The 24,089-nt window shown below is 28.0% G+C and overlaps 4 protein-coding genes across 22 annotated transcripts in view; 3 read left to right on the top strand and 1 right to left on the bottom strand.

Moving 5' to 3' along the window:
* Positions 1-109: 109 nt before the first annotated feature.
* LOC411980 (death-associated protein kinase 1) lies at positions 110-8,057 on the top strand. 6 transcript variants are annotated; one of them, XM_016912867.2, is made up of 21 exons: positions 110-317; positions 387-565; positions 968-1,046; positions 1,127-1,239; positions 1,307-1,467; positions 1,532-1,652; positions 1,790-2,090; positions 2,263-2,311; positions 2,771-2,887; positions 3,110-3,382; positions 3,443-3,625; positions 3,711-3,825; positions 3,945-4,136; positions 4,245-4,486; positions 5,620-5,709; positions 5,928-6,092; positions 6,164-6,382; positions 6,493-6,672; positions 6,804-7,097; positions 7,169-7,491; positions 7,571-8,057. In XM_016912867.2, exons 2-21 carry the CDS (start codon positions 559-561, stop codon positions 7,731-7,733), a joined length of 3,387 nt encoding a protein of 1,128 aa, XP_016768356.1. In that variant the 5' UTR covers positions 110-317; positions 387-558; the 3' UTR covers positions 7,734-8,057. The 6 variants fall into 6 exon arrangements, with proteins under 6 accessions (XP_016768356.1, XP_003249231.1, XP_006558183.1 ...); XM_016912868.2 differs by having other exon boundaries at positions 111-317; positions 387-552; XM_003249183.4 differs by lacking the exon at positions 387-565.
* A 2,701-nt stretch (positions 8,058-10,758) lies between these two features.
* On the top strand, positions 10,759-13,300 carry LOC413204 (tropomyosin-2). Of its 2 annotated transcripts, none has more exons than XM_396653.5 (7): positions 10,759-10,916; positions 11,389-11,686; positions 11,759-11,892; positions 12,047-12,235; positions 12,317-12,392; positions 12,503-12,635; positions 12,721-13,300. In XM_396653.5, exons 2-7 carry the CDS (start codon positions 11,447-11,449, stop codon positions 12,801-12,803), a joined length of 855 nt encoding a protein of 284 aa, XP_396653.1. In that variant the 5' UTR covers positions 10,759-10,916; positions 11,389-11,446; the 3' UTR covers positions 12,804-13,300. The 2 variants fall into 2 exon arrangements, with proteins under 2 accessions (XP_396653.1, XP_006558182.1); XM_006558119.3 differs by lacking the exon at positions 10,759-10,916 and adding an exon at positions 10,973-10,989.
* A 408-nt stretch (positions 13,301-13,708) lies between these two features.
* On the top strand, positions 13,709-16,288 carry LOC413205 (tropomyosin-2-like). 2 transcript variants are annotated; one of them, XM_396654.4, is made up of 7 exons: positions 13,709-14,024; positions 14,632-14,901; positions 15,278-15,411; positions 15,494-15,682; positions 15,763-15,838; positions 15,911-16,043; positions 16,136-16,288. In XM_396654.4, the coding sequence occupies exons 2-7, from the start codon at positions 14,662-14,664 to the stop codon at positions 16,216-16,218; spliced, it is 855 nt and encodes a 284-aa protein (XP_396654.1). In that variant the 5' UTR covers positions 13,709-14,024; positions 14,632-14,661; the 3' UTR covers positions 16,219-16,288. The 2 variants fall into 2 exon arrangements, with proteins under 2 accessions (XP_396654.1, XP_016768016.1); XM_016912527.1 differs by lacking the exon at positions 13,709-14,024 and having other exon boundaries at positions 14,588-14,901.
* A 246-nt stretch (positions 16,289-16,534) lies between these two features.
* The window catches only part of Abscam (Dscam family member AbsCAM), a 198,726-nt gene continuing 191,171 nt past the window's right edge, over positions 16,535-24,089 (bottom strand). For 6 of the 12 annotated variants that reach the window (XM_016912485.2, XM_006558109.3, XM_006558116.3 and 3 more), the window contains 3 exons: positions 22,380-22,533; positions 22,206-22,308; positions 16,535-21,203 (listed from right to left, as the gene is read on the bottom strand). In XM_016912485.2, the coding sequence (XP_016767974.1) occupies positions 20,951-21,203; positions 22,206-22,308; positions 22,380-22,533 (510 nt within the window). In that variant the 3' untranslated portion in view covers positions 16,535-20,950. 12 annotated transcript variants of the gene reach the window in all.

Raw genomic sequence — 24,089 nt, 5'->3', positions numbered from 1 at the left:
ATTAATAATAATGATCGAATGATTAAAAACGAATCTAATGGTGCTATTGATTTAAAAAATGAATTATACAAAATAATTTAGATATTAGGAAAGGTTTTATGAGATTGCGATGCATTTTGAAGAAGGTGGCGTTTCACGCGACACAGGTATATCGATTGTGTGTGTAGAGTGGCCGGCATGAGTGAAGGCCGACGAATGGGACACAATTTTCGTAACGGCTCTTTGCGAAACTTAAAACTGTTCGAATAGACTGAACGATGAGCATGAGTGTGAGATGATGCCAGGCACGTCTCGCCAATTGGGAACTTCGAACGGTGGTAAAAACCGACTTCCTTTCAATTGTTTTTAATCTTTCTACATAATATAGTGTCGATGTTTCTGTCAAGGCTGGCAGATGTTTAATATTTCTTTACAATTCAATACAATCAAGAGATGCAAAGCGTATCAACAACGTTTTTAATACACAATCATTCTGATCTTAATGAAAATATATCCACGTGGCTACGTGTGTACGGAAGTGATTTTCATATCTGTTTACTACAGGATTGACAGGTGTCTATGTTCTGTTAGTTTTGAACAACGACTATTAATAAATAATTATCATTGTGTAGTATCATGTATTGATTTTAAAAGATTAAAGAACATTATTTTTATTGTGTTTTTTTCTATTTGCATTAAGAAATATTTGCAAATAATGTTTCTTAAAATAATTTGTTCATATAGAAATAAAGTATTTATTTTGTTATATATTAAACATTCGTATTTTTGTTATATTTAAATATGGATATTTAAAAGAATATTATATTCATATAAATTTATTTTCTATTTTAATTAATAATTTTATTTTAATATTCAAGTTTATTTTAAATTTTCTATTTATTAAAAAAATTAATAATTTCATATTTTTCATATTGATAAAATAATATAAGTAAAATCTTTTTTTCATATAAAAATTTATATTAAATAGGCCCTGAGTGGGACACTTTAATGGAGGTTCACCATGAACCAATTGAAAAAAACTATAAACTATTGGAAGAAATTGGCAAGTAAGTCAACATATAATATTTAATTTATATTCATAATAAATATTTTAATTTAAACCTATATACATAATTATAATTCACAGAGGACAATTTGCAATAGTACGAAAATGTATGGAAATAAAGACTGGAGAGTTTTATGCTGCCAAAATTATGAGAAAAAGACGAGTTGCCAGAGGTGTGGCAGCTGCAGATATTGGTATGAATATTCATATATATTTATAATATATGTTTTTAAAAAAATAATTATTCAATTTTTGTTGTAGCTCGAGAAGCAGGTTTATTAGCACGACTAAGACATCCAAATATTGTTTCATTGCACAAAGTTGTTGATACAGGCACAACAGTTGTTTTACTTTTAGAATTAATTTCAGGAGGAGAACTTTTCCATTGGGTTCCATCTGGTGAATTAGAAGCTGCACATGTGGTTCGTAATTGTTATTAGATATAATTAATATAAAATAAATACTAAAAAATTAAAATTTTTGTAGGTTCGTCAAGTTTTAATGGCACTTAGTCATTTACATTCTCATCAAGTTGCTCATTTAGATATTAAACCTGAAAATATCCTTTTATCAACTCCACCACCAATGCCAAGTATAAAATTAATAGGTAAATTAATAAATAATAGTAATTCTTTTATTAATATAATATATAAATGCAAGTATATACTGTATACTATATATTATATATTATATTAGATATAAATATATATAATAAATATTTATATATTTTGATTTTTAATATAGATCTAGGGCTCTCACATCGATTAGTACCTGGATCTGAACATAGAGCATTATTTGGTACACCTGAGTTTGTTGCTCCTGAAATTGTAAATTATGAACCACTTAGTTTGGGAACTGATCTTTGGGCAGTAGGTGTTCTGACATATATTCTTTTAAGTGGTGCATCACCATTTCTAGGCGAAGATAAGCAAGAAACTTATGCGAATGTTGCTGCTTGTCAATATCAGTTTGATAATGAATATTTCAGTACAGTATCTGAAATTGCCAAAGATTTCATACGATCCTTGTTGATCAAGGATCCAAAGTAAGTATTAAAAAATTTAAAAATAATATTAAAAATTTTAATTACGAGTTATATATATATATATATCTCGTAATTAAAAATATATATATATATATATATATTTATTATATATATATATATATATAATAAAATTGATTTAAGATAAAATACCAATAAAAAATTTGGTTTTCAGAGAAAGAGGAACTGCAGAATCGTGCCTTAAACATCCTTGGATCCTCACGGTCTGTTCCTGAATGCAATATTATAATTTCCTTTGTAATTGCCAGAGCTGATTATAATTTTCAATCACTCACATTATTTTTTTGATTTTTTATGAAATAACGTTTATTTATGTACATCGTGTGACTAATGTCAGTATCATCTGTACAGTTACATACCAATTATACATCATACATACACATTATTTTTCACAGAATATACATTATTAAGTTAAATATAATACATTTTTTTATTCAATATATGTGTACCTTATATATTTTAAAAAATATAATATCTATAATTTTTTACATAATTCTATATTATAGAAATGTTAGTCATAATAATTCATTTTTTACAAAAAATTTTTTTTATCATTTGTATATAAAAATATATGATTTTGTAATTGTATATTGTAATGTAATTGATCATGAAACATAATATGTATATAAAATAATAATACTGAATAATTTGTTTTTCTGTAGGAGTCGGAAGCCTCTCAAGGTCTTGGTGGAGCAATGATTAGTGCTGTTAAACGAGGCTGTGTTGAGGCTGTGTCTCAATTATTACTGCAAGGAGCACCATTAAATGTGAAAGATTCTGTAAGATTTTTTTCACATATATTTTTGAACTATATAACTATATAATATATATATAATTAATTTAACTATATATATATATATATATATATATATATATATATATATATATATATATAATGTATATGATGTAAATAAAGTATAAATAATATATATATATATATATATATATATATAATGTATATGATGTAAATAAAGTATAAATAATTTTGTTTCTTCACATAGAAGGAAGATACGCTTTTACATATAGCTTGTGAAGCAGGAGACGAAGGAATGGTAACTTTTTTAATAGAAAATGGAATAGACTTGGATACCCCAAATAAAAAAGGCTTAACACCATTACATGTGGCTGCTAGATATGGTTTCATTAATCTTGTTAGACATTTGTGCCTTGCTGGTTGTGACGTTGATAAAACAAATCGTGGAATTAGAGCAGATGTGACAGCAATCAAATATGGACATCCTGATATTGCATCATTATTGGATAAACTTCGAAATGTATGTTATTAAATCATCTTTTAATATTTGACAATGTTTTATATTAATATTATATTTTAGCCCATTCAACGTGAAAATTATATTAAACAGCTACAGCCAACACATAGACCAATAGATCGTTTACATATAAGACTTTTAGGACATTGTGCATCAGGAAAATCATCTTTAATAAATTCTTTAAAATCGGGTATTTTTAGTTTTGGATTTTTTAGAAGATCAAGAAGTCAAAATTATACTGCAAAGGTATTTTTTTAATAATTTAAAAAATATTTATTTAGTATATATATTTATTTACTATATTAATGACACTTTTATTGAAATTTTATAGAGAGAACCAAGTATTGAATTAGATGTAACTAGTAAACATGGTTCACTTAGTTTTGAATATAGTGACAGTGAATATGAAGGTACACAAGGAGTAGAATGGAGTCGCGGTAATGTAGGTGAGAAATACAAATTTTCATATTCATTTTTTTTATATAAATAAAAATATATATATGATCAATTTAATTAACTTAATAAGACATGTTATCAATTTAATTAATTAATTTATACATTTAAGGTGGAGAATGTATCTTTTGGGAATTATGCGGTCGCGAAGAATTTTTAGCATCTTATCATTATGTACTTACTTTTCAACAACCTGCTGTACATCTTATTACAGTTAGTCTGAGAGAACCACTTACTGTACAACTTCAGCAAGTAAAATTTTGGTTACGATTTATTTCAGATCGTATTGCATCAACTAATTTTGGTAAGTTAAATGATCTATTACAAGAAATATATATAAATATAATTATTTATTTATTATATATAGATTTTTCAAATAAAAAATATTGATATTTAATTTTTTGTATAATAGGTTTTGGTGGTAAATATAATGATTTAAAAGTAATTTTGGTTGGTACTTATGCTCCAGAACCTCTTGCCCCAAATTCAAATAGTGGTAGTCTACTTGCCCCACTATTACCTTTTTTAAAAGAGTTCACTCCAATTTTGGGAGATGAACCACAAATGGTCGCAGTGGATGCAACTAATCCTTCTAGTCCTGGTCTGAAACTTCTAAGATCTTACTTGAATAATGCAAGGATGGAATTTTTAGAGGTGAAGTGATTATACATATTTATAACATTTGTCACATTTTTTTTACACATATTATAAAATAATTTTTTTATATTATTTAATTATTATAAATTAAAAACTATTATTACGAGTCTCTCAATTTAACCGAGATTCTTTAATAACTTCTAATTAATTCTTGATCAAATTTGATAAAATATAATAGACTTAAATTTTGAATTTTGGATAAAATTTTTAAAATGCACCAAATTAACTAAATATTACATGTTATCATTCAAAATATCAAGTTAGGAAAATTAAAATCATTTTATCAAAATCATTTTATTTATATTATGAATATAGAATGTAAATCATATTTAAATATATTATTCCATTATTATATTGTTGATAATTTTTCTAAGATAGAAAATATATTATTATATAGTAATAAATACTCTTGAATATTTATGGTTTACATTCAAAAATCACTGTTCAACATGAAAATCTTATAAAATTTGCAATCATTTCATGCTTGGTTGCACGAGCGACTCGTTTAGTAAAATAAAAAAATCAAATGATATATTAAGAAAATTTATACCTAATATATAATATATAAAAGGTTTAGGTTCAGCTTAATATATTTATGTACATAATTATACTTCCACATTTTTTTACAGGGATATCGCCAATGTTTGTACAGCATGCAATAAATGTGTGCATTAACATTTTTCAAAACTAATCAGAATCGAGTCATTTCATTTGCATAGTGCTAATTACGTTTAAATGATTCACATTTCTTTGATTTCAAATCCTGCAATGTTGATACTATGTTGAACAAATCATTCATTCTTAAATATAATGCAATATTTTTGGTTGAAGTTATGATTCTGTAACCCATGATCATTTCATGATGCATGGTTGATTTAATATATATGTACAAGTAATTAAGCTCACCAAATATGATAATTTATATTATTCATACTTTTCAATTAAAATAATTATTTGCGACATTTAATCAAGCACATTCCTTAAAAAATAGATATTATAAGTAAATTTTCTCAAATCTGCTATCACTTTATCATATGATCAATTTACTAACGACATATATTTTAGTTGCTGATTATTTGGTCATTAACGTTTATTAACATCAGCCTTACTGCATGCAATGCATGATGTAGGAAGGACCGGAAGTTGCAGAAAGTATTCTCCGACGTGACACGCCGCGGGCTGCGGCCTCGTACGTGCCCTTGACGAATCTTGATAAACAGGTCGAACTATTTCTCAATTCCTTTGATAAAAGTGAAATGCGTATAATGAAGCTGTAATTTATTTAATAATTGCTCTAATGCTTTATCCCATTAATACATACGTGCACTACTGTCCAATGCAATTAAAAAATTATTCTTGTATATATTTTCTGCATCAGTGTATTATCTAATATTTTTTCCTTGTATTTTATTATTAAAGATAGCTAATTTTATTATAGAGTGCACTAGTATGGACTGGTCTTGCAGAATCTTGGAGATCGTATATGCAATCTTTAGAAGTACCTCCAGTTATGCTCACACAGGAGGAATTTTTGAAGGAAGTAAGAAAAATTAATCCATTAGTTTCTTTAGAGCATTGTAGACATCTTGGATTACAGTTACAGGTTTGTATTTTTACCATTATAATTTTTGTAATTTATAATTATAATTATATTAACTACATATTAATTTTTAGAATTTAGGGGAATGTATGCTTCTTCCTGGGAATTTAATAGTTTTAAGTCCAGAATGGTTCTGGCAGGATGTAATAAATTGGCAATTAAGTTTAGAACAACGAGGACGTCTTGGTGGTCGTACTACAGGTGTTTATGCTTTAGAAGATTTTCAGGCTCGTTGTCCTTGTCCTGCAGGACAAGCTTTGCAAGCTTTACAAGCTGTAAATTTATGTGTACCAGTATGTATTAAAATATGTAATATTTTGAATTTTATATCAAAAAAATTATAAAATTATATAAAAATTATATTAAAATTATGATAAAATATGTAATTTTAATTTTATTTCAGTGTGAAGTAGATGATGATGAAGTAGAATATGAAATACCATGTTTGAATCTTGTTGAGCGTTTACCAGGATTATGGGAACCATGGAAACCATGTTCTAATGTTTTGCCTCATACTGGTCTTCGTCTTTGTCCATCCGAAGCACCATTATATCATTTGATTGCAATATTTCCACATTTACAAGTATGTAATAATATAACAAATATCTATGCAATTAATTAATTTTTTTATTGATAATAAAAATAATATATTTAAAATCATAAAAAATATAATATATTTAAAATTAAATTTTTAATAATGATATAATATTATAGGCACAATTAAGAAAAATTACTCAAACATGGGATCCATCAAATTCAGATTTATATCAATGGTGGAGAGGATCAAAATTATGTATCGGTCCTTGCGAAAGTATTATTACTTTTGAAGAAGAAGAGCAGAGTTGTATAGAGATAAGAGTACGTGGACCACGAGGTACCAGTGCCCAATGTTTTGCTCTTTTCAGTATTATTCTGGATGCTATTGAAACGACAATTGAATTAGTTGCTCCTGGCATGTTACTTGAAAGATATTGGCTAAGTCCTAGTCAACTTCGTGAATATGATGAGGTTAGTTATTCATTAATAAATTAAAATAATATAATATAATATTTTTTATTAAATTCTATTAAATTTTGTAGATAATATATTCTTGGGAACCAACATCAATTATATCAGCTTTAATTGATAAAGGTCTTGAAGAAGCAACTCTTAAAAATCCTTTAAATAGTCGAGAAGAAAGTATATGGGAAATAGTAGGTTGTGGATTACCTTTAATAGAAAATTGTCTTCCTGGACCAAAACAACCAATAAAACAAATTAAAGCTGCTGTGCAAAGAAGATTAGCTCAGATGCTCGATCCTCCTGATCGTCATGGAAGAGATTGGTGTTTACTTGCTGTAAGATTAGGTTTGGGAGATCGAGTTGCTCAGCTAGATAGTACAGTAGACAGTCCAACATTGAGGTAAGTTTTTTTTTAATTATAACAATAAATTTTATATTTTATAAAATATTTATATTTTATCAAATTTATTATTTAATAGATTAATTAACACGGCTGGTGCTGATTGCACTGTAGGGTCTTTAATACAACAATTACGAGCTCTTGATCGAGAAGATGCTGTACATTTATTACTCTCTTATACACCAACATATATATTATCAACAACTACTGATTCTGAGACAGGATCTAATCTTTCTAGATGACAATGTTGCATTTATCAATGGTGCATTAATACTTTCTGAGATACGGATTTCTGAAAGAAACTTTCATCTTTGTTATGGGTTTAATAGACTTACTACGTCATCGCTTCCGCCCAATATAAATTGTGCATTGCTCTTAAGTACATAATTATAATATATTGTTTGTGTACTTATTTAGAGGTATATTGAAATGCACATGCACTGATGTGTACTTTTATATCAAAATATTAGAGCACACTTTAAGCGGCACAAAAAGATTCTTTTAATATATTCCTTTTAATATATACATATACACTTATATATAGTTAAAAAGTTGCATAATTTCTGTATTTTTTTTATGAACTTTTTTGATTCTGGAAATATATCATAATTTAAGTGTTAGTATAAAAAAAATATTTATAATTCTGTTTTTGTTACATTTGAAAATATTTACTTAACAAAAATCTACATAAACAAAGTACTAATTTTTAATATTTAGAATTAATATTTAAAATTTTTTCTTAATTGTGAAATATTTATAAGCATTTGTATTGTGATATTATATTATATGATTAACTACATTTTTAATCAAGTTTCTTAAGTAAATTTATATGTATTAGACAAAATAATTCTAAATAATGTGTATGCACGCGTAAATCATAAAACACGTTTACACACTATATAATACAATATTATCGTATTTGATACTAATATTGTTTTGAAAGCTTTTCTTGATATGCATATATATTATATCTTGCCAAAACTCAGTGTTAATATACGCTGCTTTCTATGATATTTAGGAACTATTTATGCGAAAAAAGGAGTGAAACACTTCGCACAATTCTTTGCTTTTGGTATATTTACGAAAGTTCCATTCTTATATCAACATTTTTTTACTAAATCAACATTCCTAAAATATTTATTATGTGCCATAAACAAAACTTGCTCATCTATACTTATCAAAAGGTAAAAATGTTTCTTTAAAAATTGATCCTTCTTTCGCTGCGTGTGAAAGTAATTTTTTCGTAACAACATTTAAAATATGAAGGATCACTGTTCAAAAAAATCTCAAATAGTGACAATGAATTTTGAATAATGATAATGAATAAGATTATTCATATTTTATAGGCACAATAATATTTCACAAGATATACTATTCATGTATAACGCGCATGAATATATATTATTAAAAATATTATTAAAAATAAGTCAAATTTGTTGTTCATAGAAAACAATTCTTTGAACATATCTATTATGTATTAACTTTATCCAGTGGTCACTGCTTATGTATAGTCTGTTAAGTAGAAGATGATTTGTATTCTTATCTTACATAAATAATGTTTGATACAAATCTTAAATATATGGAAATAATTGACATGTGTAAAATGTAAAAACATCACAAAAGTAATGTCTCTAATTCATATCTTAAAAATTAGTTCTCATTTGTAAATTGTATCTAAGATATTTTGGTTATCTCTGTGTTCTATTTTTATGCATTTATTATATGATGAAAATTTAATATAATGTTGTACAATTATATATTTTCGAATCATCGAATTTTTTGGTATTGAATTATTTTTTGAAATTCATGTTCTCAGGTTTATATTTTTATGCACTGTGTTCATTTTATATTTACAAGTTTGAAATATGAAACTTTTTAATATTTTTAATATAAATTAAAAATATTTTTAATCTAATTGTAAGGAATTATTTTCTTATTATGTACGCTGAATTACGAACAAATATTTGCTTTTAAAAAATCTGTTATTGCTCAGTATTGTTAATTATACAACATATATGTATATTTATTTAAGAAAAAACAATTTTACTATTACAGAGTAAATGTAAAAACATATTCAATTCATCTGATAATATTTGTGTTTTATAGCTTTTGCTTGGTACAACATAGAAACCGTTAAATAATTACATTTAAGATTAAATATAACATTATGCGCAACAAGGACATTTTGCAGAATAGAAAATTGAAAAATATGGTAAATATAATATCAATAAGTTGTTGTTATTTATATTTTGTAAAAATCGAAATATGATATTGTATGATTTTGTTATGATTAATAGTAAAATTTAAAATTTTCTAGCTTTTATACTAACTTCGATGTTACACAAAATTTCTCTTTTTTAACTTGATCTGTAAATTTGCTTAAAATTTGCTAAAATATATTATAAAAATAGGAAATAGATTATAAAAAATAATAACTTGATAAAATATATCATTAGAAAATTATATCCTTCAAATTATAATCAAAATTGATGCGGAAATAATATATTAGTGTTTTAAAAAAAATCTTAAACTTTTAAAATAGTAAAAAAAAAAAAAAAAAAATGTAATATAGGATAGTTCAATAAATTTCTACATTGTGGATTAAATTCAAAGAAAAATTATTTAATTATTGCAAAGTGTCGAAATGTTGCATTAAATTTTATTTATCGTATATTCACTTAGTAGGGTGTATTTATATTTATTATCCATACTTTTGTAAAAAAAAAAATTCAGCCAAGAGTAGAAGCGAATATGAATTCTGAATAGAAAAACTTATATGCTGCGCATTTGTTTGTAACGTCAAAGAATGAGAAATACATTAGCTGAACGATATGTGTAATTATTCTTTTTATACCGGAAAAAAATGTCAATAAAATCATGTTGCTTCATAATCTTAATCAGGAAACAATTATTATCATACCATTTTTAATTATCGAGATAGAATTCCCGCGTTTCTAATGTACATTGGCAGTCATTGTGCACGATATCGATTCGATACAAATCGAGTGCTGGTAGAAGCGGGAAAATTTAAATATCACAAAGTTAAAGTGAAGAACAAAGGCGCGAAATTAGAAATTTTCCAAGATATCGGAAAATCGGAGAATGTTTATCTTACTATGGTATTTATGTAGACTAGGTTACGTAGTCGATAAGGAAATAGGAACGGAATTCTTTCGAGCCGAGAATAGCATAAGAGAGGTGGAGATCGCGTTTCGTTGGTAGCCACTGTAGCGAGTAGCAATCAGCCAGTGAAGAGCCGGGATAAAATCGGGACGATAGCCAACAAGGCAACAAGCAATTATAGAATTGGATTGGATCGAGAAGTTCGAGGAGGCCTGCAACGCCGGTTTCGTTTTATTTTAGCTTAGCTTTCGAAGGCATCCGGTTGTACATTCTCATCGCGGATCATCGCCACGATTACAACAGTGAGTGTTGTCCCCCTTTTAACTCTAACTTGTCTTTTCTTCCACGTTGTTTGTTATTAAATGTAACATATCGGTAAGTAGCAATGATTTGCAAGTCGAACGAATGTTGGGTCGCTCATTTTTAATGTTGTATACTGTCGAACAATAATGATTAAAGTAAAAAGTCTATTTGATGTTATATTAAATTAAAACAAATTCAGAGTTGTTCCTCCATTTGTTTTTTCAATTCAAAGGAATAGAAGATTTTCGTTAATTTTTCATTAATCATTATTTCAAATGTATATTTTGTGTACTGATTCAATTGTAGTAGATATGGCGCGATTATAATCAGACCAACATAGAGATAACATCATTTTTAATTTATATATATTATGAATCAAAGAATAAATTATATTAAATTTGTTACACAGTTAATCAAATCGGATCTAATAATTATTAAATCGTTGTTAATAAGTTTAATGAATTGGGTTAGGTTCAAATTGCCGACGAAGGATAAACGATAAAAGGGTAGAAAAGCATAAATCGTCATCATGGAGGCGATTAAAAAGAAGATTGCGGCGTTGAAGCAAGAGATGGATGCCGCTAATGAAAAAGTAGAGGCAAATGAAGCGAAGGCGAGATCAGAGAACTTTCGTGCGGACAAGCTGAACGACGACGTAAGAGATCTTGCTAAAAAGCTCACTCAACTCGAACGAGATTACGAAGTGGCGAAAGCGAATTTAGAGCAATCCACCGCTGATTTGGAACAATGCGAAAAATCTTGGTCTAAGGTGCGTAAACACGTGTTTTAAACAGATTTAGGAAAATTGATATTGTTTGTATTTGATGAATGACGTTAACAGGCAGAGCAAGATCGAACCACGTTGACCAAGAGGGTGCAAGAAATTGAAGCAACGTTAACGAAGAAGGAGGAATTACGTCTTACCGCTCAAACGAAACTTGGACGTGCATCAGAACTTGCAGATGATGCGCGAAGGTTTTTATTAAGAATTTCATACGATAGATAAAATATTGGAATCTTCCTTTTTCTTCGTCATTTTTTAAGTTCGCAGACCAAAATATATTTTAATATGTTTTAAAAGTACGAATAAAATTTTAAATTAGCATATATGTTTTTTTTTCTTTCTTAGAATGTGCAAAGTATTGGAAGACAGAAGTCGGCTGGACGAAGAACGCATGGAAAAATTGATGCAAGAACTGAAAGATGCAAGATTAATTGCTGAAGACGCGGACGCTAAATCTGAGGAAATATCGAAGAAATTGGCGCTCGTTGAAGAGGAATTGGAAGGAGCCGAGGAGAGAGTGAAAACCAGCGAGGCGTTTGTATAATTATATGACATATTTTTAACTTATAGAATTTTTATAAATTTTTCTTCTACATTCTTAACATGTGTTTACAGAAAAATCATAGAACGGGAAGATGAGCTTTTTATCGTGCAAAACATCGTAAAATCTTTAGAAGTATCCGAGGAAAAGGTAATTATTATAATTATCATTTATAAAATGATAAATATAAATTTTAAAGTATAGTAAAAAACAATTTTTATTCTTTTACCTTTAAATAAATAAATAATTTATTTATTTAGGCTAATGCACGGGTGGAAGACTTCAAAATACAATTAAAACAGTTAAAAAAAAAATTGAGGGAGGCTGAGAAACGTGCCATTCATGCTGAAAGAACAGTGAAAAAATTGTTGAAGGAAGTCGACATGAAGGAAGGTATGATATGTAGTATATTGAAATAAGAATTCAATTCTGGTTTTCTTTTTAAATAAGATTTTTTTCAATGACAATTGTATTTTAGATGAACTCAGAGAAGAAAAAGAAAAATACAAAGCGGTCTGTGACGACATGGATGCTACGTTCGCAGAAATGACAGGATATTAAAATTACAGAAACGGATGGAGTTTCTTTTATTTTGCTATTCTAAGCTTCTTCCGCTTATTCGCTACATTTAATAATGGACATCAGTCGGCTGTGTTCAGCTACGCTGATTTAATTCGTTGAAGTATTCGTCGTATAGTGTACCGTGAAAAAGAAAACGTTTGAATGGGGCTTCAAATAATTATAATATAATTAATTCGATTATGCGAAATTATGCAATTAATATGGCGACTAGAAAGTGATTAGACAGCTAGCTTTTTGTTAATCGCTTTGCTTCAAGCTTAACACTTTGCTAAAGCTTCAGAGCCAGAGATAATCGAGCTTAGTTGCTTCAGAAACAAATAGTCTCTTTTCGATAGAATTAACGGCATCACCTATTTTTTTTTCAGAGACATTGAAGAGGAATTGCTATGCACATGAAAACAAGTGCAATACCGTATCCCCTTTTTATCATTGTATGCCAAATCTGTATTTTCAATAAACGGTATTTAAAAAAAAAAGTTGTTTACAACGTGATTAATTAAAATAAATCCTATCGTATTGAAAATAATGTAAAAAGAAAAAATAAATAATAAAGATTTAAAAAAAAATTTTCTTCTTGTAATAATTATATTAATCATTTTTTGAATTATATTAATTAACTTTATATATAATGTTTAATTTTTATGTAAAATTATTTTAAAATATATACATATATTATGTACATATATAACAAAAAATATATAAGCAAATTTATATATGATAAAAATAAAGTCTATCTATATTATTATATACATATTATTTAAATTATATATCTATATTATTTAATTATTTTTATTTTTTACTTTTTTTAAGTGAATTCAAAGAAACTAATTTTATTAGTTTCATTATTATTATTATTATTATTATTATTTTATGAGCAAGCTTGATCTTTAATCATATGCGATAAGAAATAATTTTTTTTAATATTGTTGTTATTTTATTTGTCTTTGTTCCTCTTAATACTCGAATCTACACAACTTTATGTCAATCGAACTATCGGAAGAACATAAACGTCTAGAGAAGTCGAGGAATTCGTTTGCGTCTAACTAAAGAAATGGCCTGTTAGGTTCTTTTGCATTTCTTTGAGTCTATAAAGCATTGTCCTCGTCGGTCACGGAGTGCAGTAACCCGCGAGCTTTGCTTTGAAAAACCTAAGAATTATTTTATCTTTACGAATTTTGTTATTTTTAAAATAATTAATACGTAAGATCATAGTTTTTCCACGAATATGCAATAAAATAAAATATATTTATAAGATAAAATGTTTTGTTCGACTTTGTTCTGCTTTAAAGTGTGAAAGTGCTTTGAAACGAATAATTAATGATAATGAATTGGTGTAATATCGGGCTAAAAAACAAAAAGTGTTTCTGATATTTGAGTTTTTGATGCGATAAAAATCGCTAACGTTCAATATTCAATTTTTCTTTTATAAAATATTGATTCATGCGTATATTTCCATCGAATATTTCCATTTATCCAATAACATTAAATATTATTCTAACGTCATTTGATAAATGATCGCGTACATTTCGATTCTTCTCTTTTTGAAATATTTATTATATTTTTAAAAAACAAAATTCGCGGAATATCTTTCAAGATTTACATTTTTGTAATTTTTGCAAAACTATTAAACATATTCTATACGTTTTATATAAAAAATTCACTTCTTAATTACAATAATTTATTACACAATATTGATTGAATATTTTTATTAAATATCAATTGAATATTTAATTAAAAAAATTCATTATATCGTATTGATAATATTTAATTTTCATTAACTTAAATTTTGTACGAATTTTTTATATAGTTTCGCATCGAAAAATTGATTATCAAAGCCATGAACGCGATAAAGAAACGCTTGCAAATGCTGAAGATCGAGAAGGATCTGGCGATGGACAAGGCTGATCTATGCGATCAACAAGCAAAGGAAGCGAATCGACGAGAAGAAAAGTTGAGGGACGAGGTTCGGGAACTTGCAAAGAAATTGGTGCAGATGGAACGCGACTTGGAATTGAGCAAGGCCCAATTGGAAAAGTCGAATAGAGACCTCGAGCAAAAAGAAAGAGTCTATATTGTGGTTGGTGATTTAAACAAATATACAATTTTATATATTCCTAACATTTTTATAATGAATTTTGAACAGTTTTCCAATCTTTTTTCAAAAATAAATAAACCCCTTTTTTAAAATATTTTTTTAATAACTTTTTTGTAATCTTTTTTGCCATATAAGAATAATTTAAAAAATCAATACAGTGCTGCTGAATGATTAGCAACTTTTAAGTTAACTAACAAAACATTATCTATAATATATAAAATAAATATGATTTAAAAATCATTAACTAAAATGACAATAAAGATATGTTAATAAGGGGATTTTATAAAATTGAGAATAATTGATTTTGATTATTTAAAAACATAATTTTAACGATTCTTGTCCTATTGAATGAGGATAGACGCAATCCGAGTTGGCAGTTTTGAACAGAAAGATGCAGCAATGCTTGCAGAATTTGGAAAAATCGGAAGAACGTCGTTTAACGGCACAAGCTAAACTGGCACAAGCGATGGAAACCGCGGAGGATGCGAAACGGTTTGTTCTATGTGAAAGAAAAAAAAAGGAAAGAGTATGATATACATTTGAAATTTTCCTGGTGGTAAATTATTACTTTTAGTATCTGCAAAGTTTTGGAGAATAGGAGCAAACAGGACGAGGAAAGAATGGATCAATTGATGACTCAGCTAAAAGAAGCGAGGCTAATTGCTGAAGATGCTGATACAAAGTCGGACGAGATCTCGAGGAAATTGGCTTTTGTGGAGGATGAATTAGAAGCGGCTGAAGAGAGAGTAAAATCGAGCGAAGCGTATGTAGAATAAAATCGTAAATTATTTTGGATAAACTTTGGTCTCGTATCTTATTAATTTCGCCTATAACGATTCACAGAAAAATAATGGAACGAGAGGACGAATTATTCATTGTTGGTAATATATTGAAATCTTTAGAAGTATCCGAGGAAAAGGTAATAATAAAATCTTATTTATCGTTCATTGATGCATATTTTGTTAATAATAACATTTTCGACATTTCACAGGCTAATCAAAGGGTAGAGGAATTTAAAACACAGTTGAAGGACTTGAAAGTGAAACTGAAAACTGCTGAAAAAAGAGCCATCATTGCGGAAAAGATGGTAAAAATGTTCTCGAAAGAATTGGATGCGAGAGAAGGTATGTTTCGTTTCATGATTTTTTCTTTTTTCTATATTTCCTGATCAAACCTTTTCTTTTCTGTATTTACAATCGTGCTTTTGCTCTTTCAGACTTTCTATTTAGAGAGAAAGAAAAATACAAATATATCTGCGACGACATGGACTCCACGTTCGCTGAACTCACCGGATATTAATCGAACTTTTATAATATCAAACTTTGTTATTTTCTACGTCAGTATGTTTCTATTAAAAATTATACCCAAATATTTTATTTCTTTTTTCACATAATAGTTAAATTCAACTATTTTAGATAAAATAATTGTCTAATGATCAATTTAATATATTTAAATACATAACATCTGTTTACTTGTAACGAATAAATATATCGTTGTCTATTTATCTATAAAAAATAGATATAATAATATATTTATTTAAAAAGTAACTTATTTTTGCATCAATTGTTAATTATCAAAGGGTAAGTAACAAAGAAACGACAAAGAATAATTTTCGTACGGTACTTTACAGGATATCAATTTATTTTATCGATACTACGATCGACACAATGCTTCGAAACGCCACACCACCGACTTGAATACAATTTCAACCAATGGCATAATGGCCACATCGTTTCACAGCGATCGTTTAAAACAGAGAGGAAACAATCGCGATTTTCTCAATCAACAGGGTTCTTCCTTCCGCACGTGGCTATGCCACTCAAGAATAGAATCTCGATACGCAGACACACACTTCACATTCGCGTCACTTTTCCTCTTTTTTTTACTTTTTTCTTTCTTCAGTTCTTTATTATTATTATTATTATTATTATTACTTTTTTTTTACAACGATGCTAATAATAGTTACAATAATAATTGTTCGTTTGATTTGCTCACTTCTCACGCTTTTGTTCATTTCATTCGTAAAACGCGATTCATCAAATCGGTGACGTAATCTTCAAATATTAAATCGATAATCGAAATAAAGATACGCAATATTGTTTTCGTACGAAGAATTTTCGATCATGGGAAGTTTGATTAATCCATCTGATAAGATAAATCAATACACGAAAGATGAGAATAATTAGCGATAGAAAGTCCATCATCGATGAAATTTTTCATATAATAATTTAATAACGTTGTACAACTTATGCTTATCTAAAAATTCTTTTTCTATATTTTATCTTTATATCTTATTATTTTTTTTTTTTAATACTTATAATTGTATACGACTAGTTTGGATTTTTCAAAAGGACGTAAAATCTTACATCTGTTAGCGATCGATTCGATGAACTTTTATCGCTTTTATTTCTTGAAATTTCTCGTATTATGTATTCGATAATAAATTGCAAGAACATCGATTCATTTAATATCTCGAGACATTCTAAGTAACATCACCGTTATTATAAAACTAAAACATACAGCATCGTGAGGGTCGTTTGTATCCCAACGATTAACGCGGTGGAAATGATTCGCGTGTTTCTATGGAATTTCCGGCCCTTTTTTCGTTTAACATCATATAAACGTCCTCTTTCGAGATTAATAAATATTTATTAAATATTTATTGCATCTTTCATCTAAACGTAGTTGTTTCAAAACTAGGCCAGTTCTTTATATTATTCTATGGATCTATAATTATGACGTAATTTAACGACTTATAATGTACAATATTTATTGACAAAAAAAAAATGAAAGTAAAAATCCATTTCTTCAAGATTAATAATTTCGAAATGTACAAATGTGTAACTGTTAAGAATTTTTTTTTTCTTGGTTGAGGCCAGAAATTCCTAGAAGAAAAAATCGAATATCAAAAGAAAAATGGAAAAATGTACAGAGTCCTCGTTGAGCGGACGTCAGTCGGTCGGTGACATAAGAAAACATGTACAAAAACTTTTATTATCGCAACGATGAACGATACCCGCTTCCCGATAAGGATCTAACAAATTAATCGAACTCTACGAGTTTGATTGACGTGCTTCTCAATATATACATTCATGTATGTTAATCGTAATGCATGCGCTTACACGCGCTTTAAGTACATATATATATTTATATAAATTTATATATACGTATACCTATGCCCTCGTCTTCGCAGTGTCGCGCACGGAACTTAAGTATCAATGAAATTCACGAATAAAATCATCGATCGTTTAATTTATTATCGTAAAATTCGTCGAAAAAACGTTTTCTAAAACTTTAAAAACTTCGAAAATTCATCACTTTGATGAATGATTAAAATTATCTGGTTTCTGGAATTAGGAATTTCGATTTTGGCAGTTTTCGAGTTAGAATGGCAGTGATAATGTGTACGTGTATGTGTGTATATGTGCGCGTATGTGTATATGTGTGTATTAAAATTCGTTCAAAGATAAGATAAGCGTGGAAATACGCTTGAACGCGCTAACCGTGTTATTTTTACTTTCAAATCAGTCCAAGGAAACGTAACTAGCTACGAATTCGCTGCAACTTCGCGCGCAACAATTCTCTTATCTTTGACCTTTTAACCAGATCGATATGCTTCCTTCTTTTTTTCATTTTTTCATTTTTTTTTTTTATTCGAACAATAAAAAACGAAGAATCTCTCAAATTATCTCGTACAAGAATGATAAAAGTTCAGTCTGGAACCGTGCGAGAACAGGTTCGTTTAAAAACGTATCCGCCTGTTCGCGTTTCACGCGAATCAAGCGAATCGATTGGAGAAAACAACGACCGCCCGGACATTTCGAATTACGATTCGCGAGTCTCACGGTCTCTCGAGTGCGCGACATTCGAAGAGGGATGTTTTCTTTCTTTTTTTTTTCTTTTCTTCTTTGGTGTAATCGACCGAACGGTACGGCGTCTAAACGGACGCCATCGACGTTCTAGACTAGAGTTCGTCGGCACGGCGAAAAATGTACAGAGCAGGAGAGAGGCGTGCTTGACTTGCCCGCACGCGGAAATAATGCCTTACTTAGAAGTCTTAGGATTTATATAACGGACTTAAAGTAATCAACGGTGTTTAGACGTACGTATAAACTTTACAATGCAACAGAGCCCAACCTTGGACGTGCTGCTCGCCTTGGAGAAACGGACGAGCACGTCTCATTGTCGTCTTTTTAAAAACCTTCCACGAATCTATCGTTTTCCACGTAGATTTTTTTTTTTTTTTTCGCGTATTCAACGCCATCCTCGGGTTTTCTCTCTCAGGTTATTATAACTTGCATCCCGATTCTAATACCACGTACGCAACTGGACACGAGGCGAGCACGAATCGAGAGCGGAAAACGACGCCTGCCGTCGATTCGCGTATGCATATACGTTGAAATTATAGCGGATGAGCTCTGTGAAAGAGCGGTCGGTCGAACGAAGATTAAGGAAATCAGTCTTACGGATTGAAGGAATCGCTTCTTTCGGCAACGAACGTTGCGAACGAGCTTTGAATTATTTGTTAAGATTCGTTGTTTTCGTGGAGAGTGTGGAATTTGTGAGAGTCGATTAAAAAAAGAAAAAGTTTACACTAAGTTTATATCAAGTAAAATGACAACAAAATAATTGTATCTTTGAATGAACTTCTTCTAATTCTAATCATTGTTAATATTTAATTCATCTATAGATCAATTTATCTGATTTTTAAATTTATTTTTAAATTAGAATAAAAAACTTTTTCGAATAAATTTTATTTTGATTGATCAATTTCGAGACATAGAAATGATAAAAGATTTTAAATAGATCTAGTAATTTAAAAAAAATTACAAAAATATATTTATTATATATATTCATTACGACTTATAAAATATTAGTCAAGAATAGATTTTTCAGATTTAGAGTGTTTCGTAATGAATCGAATCGATGTAGATATGTGTTTGAAACTTAGGAATGTGGTCGCAAAGAATAACGACAAAGATCTACATAGAATCGAGGATCGAACGGTGTAGGCCAGCGTGACCAAAATAAATGCTCCCGGTTTGACATCTGAGAAGTGACACGTTGCTTAAATCGCAGCAATTAGTTACGCAATGATTAATTTCACCGTCGTCGGGTAAACGTTTTCTCAATCACGTTCCGTCCCATCCTCGTCACTTTATCGATCACGATTACGTATCACGTATCCATTTATACGCGACATCGTGATCAAATACAAATGTAAATAAATGCAAATGTTCAAAGCTCGAATTGTTCAACGTTCGAAGGAAAGATGGAAACGGTTAGATTCTTACGAATTTCCAATGCGACGCCATTTTCCACGATTCTGCTCCAAGGACTTTCCCGTGCTCTGCTCGTACGATTAAGTCTTTGGTCTCGAATGGGTCGCCCGCCGGCAAACGAGTCGCAGCGAGTCTGAGCAAATTGTCGTTTGGCACGCACTCTTACACACCCGATTAACTCATTCAATCTCTTCACTCATTCACTCGTTACGCACGCATTCACTGATATATATATGTAATTATATATCGTTGCGTCATAGATAAAGAAGAGAAAGGTAAAAGTTACGCTCGAGTTCTTTCAACGAAGATCTTGGACGATAAATAATAACAATTCATTCAGAATTATAAATTAACTCGATATTATCTCGTGATATTTAAAATTTCGCTTTTTTTTTTTTTTTTTTACTTCTCTTCGTTATCTACAAGCGATTCATCTGCCGATTCCCGATCAATCGAATATAATTTAATTTTTCATCTATATATAATCGACAGAGAGAAAAAGGGAAACGGACGCGCTATCAAGTCCTATCTTTTCATCCTTTTTTTTCTCTTCCTTTTCTTCCTTTTTTAAATTTTAAATTTTAACCACGTCGAAACATCTGACGCCAGAGACACCAGATATGGAAATGGATTTTCATTTTCCTTGGACCATGGGATCAAGAGAGGGAAGAAGAACGAAGATATCTTGGCCTATCGTGTCCAATATGGGAGGTGGAGGAGGCACATAGAATGAAGAAAAATGGGGAAAATTAAACGGCGATAGAGTAGTCGGAGGAAGGATTATTTTGGGTGCTCGGCCTTGACCAGAGGGAGCTTCTCAAACCGAGTTTCAGCTTCTTCAAGGAGTCGATATCGCACTCGGCCTCGCTGAGCTCCGGCCTGTCGGAACGGTCGCCATTCCCTGGCACTACGTTCCCCTGATTACCTCCGACGAACGTGGTCTCCGCGACCGATATCGGCGGTAACAATGTGCGTAGAGAGCTCCTGCTGGGAACATGCCATCTTACGGGACAGCCAAAGAAATGAACTTACTACGGATGAAAATATGATTTGCATGAATTTGTTTTTTTTCTTTCTTTTCGACTTTTCTTCGACTGTCGAATCCTGATAGTACAGAGCATTTCGTTTGGATTATTTATGAAAAATTCGTGTATAGTTTATGAAAATAAATGCGACTTATGATTGTTCGATCTTAAGTTTATATTATAGAATAAAAGATAATTATTTGAGATTAATATTCTTAGTGCGAATAATTTCAAAATTCGATTATAAAATATTATTGAACTGAAGTTAAATATTAAAAAACAACCTGTGATTTAAACAAAAAATTTATATATTCATGTTTCTGACGTAAAGGAAAACAATATATTACTTCTATATTACATAATAACAGTATAAAAATAGTCAATTTTTATACTGATATACATATTATGATAAATTTAATTTTTTTCATTTTATTTTCATTATTCAAAATATTTGGATGAAATAAAAAGAAAATTTAAAGAGTGATTCTAAAAATTAAAATTATTTATAAAATCGAAAATGCAAAAAATATTAATTAAAATAATAATTAAAATAAAATATTAATTAAAAATATTAATTAAAATTAAATATTAAGTAAAATATTTATTTTATTGTCTTATTTTATTGTCATTATTTTATTATCGCATTCTATTTTCATTTATTTGCAAAATTGAAAAAAATAAGTTTCAATAAATAATTTAATAATTTCTGTTTAATTTTAATAATTTTTGCATATCAACTTTTAATTTTTTTTTATTTTAATCTCTAATTACTCTTTTCTCTTTGTACATATGCCAAGTATGTGACTTTTACATTAAGATTTGAAAATTGTTTATTATCGACTGTAAAATATAAAATTATGCTCTGTTATGAATACGAATGAATTATGAATATGAAATGAATGATAATTTGACTAATGAGTCTATCTATTCTATTTGAATGATTTGAAAAAAATTTAGAAATACTTATGAAAAAAATTACCTAGAACGTCCTCTTCGAGGAAGTGACTTCTGCTCTGACATGGGTGAGATGTCCGAAGAAGTGCTCGACGTACCGTGGTAAATGAAATCGGAAACGGCCCGAACTAAAAGAAGAATTTTCATTATTTCACGAATTTATTGATCATAAGACAACAAAGTGAATAATTAGGCATACTGTGTTTGAGTTTGCCAGCGTCTAGCTGGTTGGAAGACTCTGTGCGAGAGCTCGTCAGCTGATCTGGGTCAGACTCGCTCTCGTCGCTCTCGACATCGCCCGGCGTTTGTTGTTTTCTCTGTTGTCGTCTCCTCGACGAAACACTCTTCATACTCTGCATGACACAGATTTTATATTGTATAACAATTATCAATGATATCATCGTATGATAACGTTTATATTACATAGTAAAAAGTATTAAATTTCAGAGAAAAATGTTTCATTATATTTTCCAAATAAATTATAAGTTCATAAAAAATATCATCGAACTATTTTAAACGAATAATTAAAATAATAAAAATTATTTATTTCTTAATATGTAAAATATAAATATATAGAATATGCAAAAATTAATATTTAATATGTAAATGTACATGGAATTATTATAATAGAATGTAAGAAATATATAATATATAATTATGTATATTTAAAAGTTTAATAAGTATTATTAGAATCTATTTGATGAAAATATTTAGTGATTATTTTAAATTTTTTTTAATAATTTAAAGATATTTTTTAATTTTTTTTATATTAAACTTATAAAGTTATTAACTATTTTTTTATGTATATTATTTTTCTTATTAACGTATTATTAAAATATTGTTAAAAAATATTAATCAAAATATAAAACAAAATCTTTGTTACATTTATCGTATATTATGAACTTATGAATAATATTGTTATTTTACTTATCTATTTCTAATTTTTCATTTAGTATAGAAATTTAATATTTTTTATTTCTTTAAATACTAAAAAAATAAATTTTAAAAATTAAGAATGTAATTAAGAATTAAATTAAGAATGTTTTTATACTATAATTTTTATTTAAATCATCATAATTTTCATTTAAATCACAATATATATTAAAATATTATAATTTTTAAATTATATTAAATAAATCTTTATTTTATTACTATTGTTATTTTTACTACAACTGTCTTTCTTTATGAAAATTTTTAATGAAAATAAATAAATTATCATTGAAAAAAGATTATCTCAATGATTTATAAATAAAGTGTGAATGTTTATGCAAATGCATAATATTTTTATAGGAAAACAAATGAAATTTGATATGATAAACATAAATATGTCTTTTATGATTAGGAGATTTCAAAAATTTTTTATTTTCTATATTTTATATATATTTTGTATATTGCGTATATTTTTTACATGTTATATATTAATGTTTAAACTATAAAATAATTGGCAAATAAATTATCAGTTTCTCGTATTTTTTTTGATTTTCAAATTATATTTCAAGTGTACTGAAATTATTTTGATTTTTGTTATTATTTACAGCGACAAATATTTGAATTATTTCAGAATGCATATTGTTATTAATTTTTTTTGTAGATGAATGAATAAAAGTCGATTTTCTTTTTTTTCAAATGGAATGTTTTTTTTAATGTAATTTGACATTATCAATAAAAAAACATTTTTAATGTATAAATTAATTTTTTTAAATAACAAGCAATAATTTATTATTGAAATTATAATAAAAATTAGAATTACGTAATATAATTCATAAATATTATAATAAATAATTAGTGATAATAATAGAATAATTTATATATATTCTACTTATAACTATTTTGTAGATATGTTTTATTGTATGTGTGTAATTTATATATTTTATACATATATCTTAATATATTATAATGTATGTTATAC

This window comes from Apis mellifera, linkage group LG6 (genome assembly GCF_003254395.2).
Source record: "Apis mellifera strain DH4 linkage group LG6, Amel_HAv3.1, whole genome shotgun sequence".
Classification (NCBI taxonomy): domain Eukaryota; kingdom Metazoa; phylum Arthropoda; class Insecta; order Hymenoptera; family Apidae; genus Apis; species Apis mellifera.
The sequence above is the reverse complement of the archived record's forward strand: the minus strand, read 5'-3'. Positions and strand labels throughout refer to the sequence as shown.